The sequence below is a fragment of the Pyxicephalus adspersus genome, chromosome 1, assembly GCF_032062135.1.
Source record: "Pyxicephalus adspersus chromosome 1, UCB_Pads_2.0, whole genome shotgun sequence".
Classification (NCBI taxonomy): Eukaryota; Metazoa; Chordata; class Amphibia; order Anura; family Pyxicephalidae; genus Pyxicephalus; species Pyxicephalus adspersus.
In genome coordinates this window covers 83,673,554-83,678,414 of record NC_092858.1, presented here as the reverse complement: position 1 = coordinate 83,678,414, position 4,861 = coordinate 83,673,554, and the positions used below count along the sequence as shown (strand labels likewise).

Here is a 4,861-nt window from a genome sequence, read left to right as displayed (position 1 = left end):
CTGGGCGTATAACACGACCCCCAACTGATTGGTTAGAGTGGGGGGTCGTCTTATACGCCCAGTCGCCTTATACACCGGAAAATACGGTATGTGCAAAGAGGTCAGGGCGTGAACCTTTAACAGATCCTGTTACTTTGTCCTGAATAGGTAAGTCGGCAGTGGTTCCTTAATTGCACCTCCATGATATTTTGTGCGACAAATTCAACCAGGCTTAGTTTATAAAACAAGGAGACAAATGTGTTGACAAAAAGCAATTGTGTAACAATCTTTCACTTTTATGGCACCAGAAATAGAAGCCAGAGCTCCATCAAGTATTACATCTGTTTTTATCATAATTACCAGTGACTGTCTTCTACACTTCTATTCAACAGAGATTGTGTTGTGGTGATATTTATGAGTAGCAAGGTTAACAGTTTAATTTACTCTTACTCTTTTCTTCACAGGTTATCAATGTCACAGGGGTATCTGTTGGCTCGGGTTTATCCTCAGCTTGTGATACACTCATGTCTCAGGTATGCTGAGTAGTGCAAATTACAGCTAACTTCACTGTGGCAGAGAAATATTGGGTCTTTAGTGCTGTCAGACGAGGCTGTGCTGACTGATGGATATGTGTTAATCTCAGAACTGGATAGACAGAGATACAAATCTATTCACCAGTAAAATAGCTTTTATATATGTATTTCATCTGTGTATTTACCAGTTTTTAATTTTTCCAGTGGGTGCACAAATCAATGTACAGTAGGTTAGTGATTCCAACATTTCTCCAGTTTATTGAAAAGATTTATGTGTGTGCTATAATTAGTTATGGGAAAAAAAGATAAGGAACAATCATATGAACTTGTTTATGAAAGCATTATTCAAGCAAACAGAATACAGTACCCACAGGCAATGATACATTCATCCACAGACAATAGGTGTCTTTTAGAAAACAAATATACAGTACCCGCTATCAATATTATGCTGTTTCCTGTTCTGTCGGATGATAAGATCATATGATTTGATTTTTGATTCTTTTGGGGTTATTAATCATTTCTTTATACCCTTTTAGTCCTATGGAGGGAGAAATCTAAAGCGTGTGGGCACAGTTCTGCAGAGGGGAATTCTCATCCTGATGCTTTGCTGTTTACCCTGCTGGGCAATATTCATTAATACAGAGCAGGTGCTTCTGCTGTGCAGACAAAATCCAGATGTGGCCAGGTGAGTGGAGCTTTGTTATGCGTTAACAACAGCACATGACATAAGTCACAGTAAGTAGCAGCCAGGTCCTGCTAATCAAATGTACATGAAAAATGATCATCAGCAAGTGTGACCACTTCTATAAAAGCAAAACAGTCCTCAACCCAGATTTTTTTTTAAGCTGGGTGGTAAGAAATTGTAGGCGGGTGGTGGCCCCTGTATTGTGACCCAACTCATCAGTAGCCACCCAAAAACAGCCGGGTGGTTACTGAAATGTGCCAGGTGGTGCGGCTGGCTAAAAGGGGCTGGGGAGAACACTGCAAAAGTTATGGAGGGCCGATGATTTGGGCTGGGTTTGCAGTCACAGGCTCTATGCACCTCCGTCCTTGAGTTGACCATGAAATTCTCTGTATACCAAAGTTTTCTACAAGCTATTGAATCCTGAGATGTGTTTTTCAAACATGGCTTCCCCATTTGGCTTTATTTTTGGTAAATAAATAATGACACAGCTGGTATCTGTTGTGTGATGTTTGAGGTGAGAGTAAATATTTTAAAACCTGATAAGGACCATATGATTTTTGTTATGTCCAGATATGTAAAACTGTCTCATAGGGCCTTAATTATTAAAGTTCTCCAAGGCTGGAAAACATACACTTTTATTAGTAAAGCTGGGTCATCCACAAAACCTGGAATGGATTTCTTAAACGTCATTTGATATTTGTTAGCAAATTTTATAAATCCTGGACCAGATCCATTTCAGGTTTGCTGGATCACCCAGGTTCACTGATGAAAGTGTATCCTCTCCATCCTTGGAGAGCTTTAATAAATCAGGACCAGAGTGTCCGGTTGAGAGTCAAATCGTCAATCAAGTCCATCCTATCCCGTAACTAAGCATATATTCTAAGCTTTGTATTCTGATAGTAAAAGAATACAAAATAAAAACAGTTCATATAGTTATCTCAGATAGATAAAAGTGTACAACATAGAATTGCTGTTGATGAGCTCTTACAAGGTTAGGACATAGGAAATGCCCTTCACACCTAATGGCCTGTTTAACAGCCAAATGACCAGTAGCCTACTACTTTTGGGGAGGGAAGGACAGTCAGTCAAGTAGACTGCTTACCTAATTTTGTTGTTGCTTCAAATGATTTTCTTTGATGTGCGAACAGATCTGATTAGCTAGATTGGAGTTGCAAAATCCCTGACTGATGATCACTTCCACTAAAACATTCCCCTGCAAGCATTTGCATTGGAAATCTCCCAGAACTAGTGTTTGGCACATCAGGTAGTACATGCTTCTTTTCGTTGTTTGCTTTCTGTATGCTTTTATATTGGCTCATTAGGATTTTGTCAATAAGGTACTGTAAGGGTTTGGCTAAAGGTACACTCCATGTATAAAAGTAGTCCTCCAATTCCAAATTCAAAGCTCTCTGACCACTTTTTTCCTTCCAAAACAAGAACAATAAATAACTAACCAAAGTTTTCACTCACAGAGGATCACAGAGGTCACCACAGTCCATCCGAAAAAATAACTTAATTTTCAGGCTCCTATCTCTCTCTAACACACTTATGCAGAATTGTTGGTCCAGTGGACCCAAATTTTAAGACATCTTCTTTCATACAGTCCTCAACCAGCCTTTCTGTCTGCACCAACTGGCCTAAAGTTCCAACTTCAACTCCCCCTAGTGTAAAAATCACACTCCCTTTTAATATCATGCACCAGGTGCTTGCTAGCCCCCCCCCTCCCAATTTCTGACCTGACATAGGGATGGAGTGCATGGATCAACCATTTCTTTAAGGACACTCCAGGCCTGGGTCCCAAATAAAGAGTTGAAAATCATCCCCATACTGTCTCCTCATATCTGCACCGCATCTCTTAGGCTATGAAAACACTCTCAATTATTGTCATTGGAAACGATCTTTTACAGTGACAAATGACTGAAAGATGAATGAACGAGGACTGTACATATAGTGCTGTTATGTTCTATTGAGAAGCTAGGGGGAGAACGAGTGAGTGGCACCCTGCTGCACTCTCCTTCCTTATTTTCCATTCAGGTCGTTCATCTTCTGACGTTCATGAATCATTTAGGACAATGTAAGATTCTTGTCCAAAATGAGCCCGACAGCTCATATCACCAGAAAATCATCTGATGTGTGTACGTAGCCTTATATTGGCAGCACAATCCACTGTTTTACAACATGTATGTCATACGTACTGCCCATTATTGTGAAGTGTTATTTTTAAAAGTACGTTTTTGTTTTTTTTTTTCTGCCTTTAGTTGTACTTTAAATTACATTTCAAGGGTGTATATACATCAGTCTTTTATCTTTTATTCCAGAACATAATATGGCCACAGGTTATCACTGGTTTAACAGTAAATATAATTAATGCTGCTGTAAACGCCATCTTTATGTATGGTCTGAAACTTGGAGTTGAGTAAGTATGTTTTTGTTATCACAGAGTTAGTGTATAGTGTGTTAGTGTTTGTGGGTGCCTTGTGATATAGAGGGGGGTTAGCTCTTTCAGAAAGCACACAGAAAATTCTCTAACAGTACCAGTCTCTTTATTGTAATGCAATACAAAATGGCTAACTTCAATATATATAAAAACCAAAAAGGTAGCTTTAAACAGCTTAATCAGGTGAGTGCACAGTCCTCTGAATCCCCCGTACAGTCCTTTGTAAAACAATCTTTAGTGAGGATTCCACAGTGGTGCTGTACAGCGTATAAAAATATAGTCTAAATACCAGTTAGACTACATTCAGGTTTATTGATGTGGCAAAACAAAGGTGAATATTGCAAATGCATGTTGAAAATTGTACAAAACCGTTTGTAGGTGTCTTTAACTGGCCACAAATGTATTTGTTGCAGTTTGTTTACAATGATTTGTTAGGGATAATAGGTCCATCCAACATGCATAGCTTATGTGTCTATAGCATTCATCTGTTCTTTTTGTATAGGTATGAATCTTTTTGTTTTGTTTTTTTATTTATTTTTACAGAGGATCAGCCTGGGCAAACACACTATCTCAGTTTGCAATGACTGGTGTTCTATTTGTCTACATTATTATGAAGAAGCTGCATGTATCAACTTGGGGAGGTATATGAGTATGCAAAAAGCTCACTATATTTTGATAAAACCACTGAGGAAAAGATCCTGTTATTACCATGTGCTTCATTTCATATTGACTTATTTATTTTGTCCCCTTTAGGTTGGTCCACAGACTGTTTACAGGAATGGGGCTTATTCATGCGCTTGGCTATTCCTAGCATGCTGATGGTTTGCATTGAGTGGTGGAGCTTTGAGATAGGAGGCTTTTTGGCAGGTTGGTTGCACCTGTGCATTTGGATTTGCAGTTTTTTTTTTATTCATACAGTTGCTATCCTATAGTCATCAGCAAAAATATATGGCTGTAGTGTCTTCTGAGGTACTTGGATATGATAATAAAGACTTATTAAAAAGGATACTATGGTAGTATTTGATCACTTTTTTTTTTCATTGATACATTTGTAAACAGGTTTTCAGTCGGTTTTTACAATTCATATAAAATTTTTATTACAAACCAGTTTGTAGTATAGGTTATATATGACACAAGATTCACAGACCAATAAGCATTTTAAGGTGTCCCTTATGCATTTTACAGTACACAAAAACCAACGTTAAAAAAAGAGAAAAGAATATTTTG

At 38.2% G+C, this 4,861-nt stretch overlaps 1 protein-coding gene across 1 annotated transcript in view; it reads left to right on the top strand.

Moving 5' to 3' along the window:
* The window catches only part of LOC140327198 (multidrug and toxin extrusion protein 2-like), a gene marked incomplete in the record, with an annotated part of 12,764 nt that overhangs the window by 4,059 nt on the left and 3,844 nt on the right, over positions 1 to 4,861 (top strand). Inside the window, 7 exon segments of the mRNA XM_072406504.1 lie at positions 444 to 512; positions 1,049 to 1,197; positions 2,752 to 2,863; positions 3,456 to 3,613; positions 4,178 to 4,275; positions 4,388 to 4,565; positions 4,750 to 4,754. Coding sequence (XP_072262605.1) covers positions 444 to 512; positions 1,049 to 1,197; positions 2,752 to 2,863; positions 3,456 to 3,613; positions 4,178 to 4,275; positions 4,388 to 4,565; positions 4,750 to 4,754 — 769 coding nt within the window.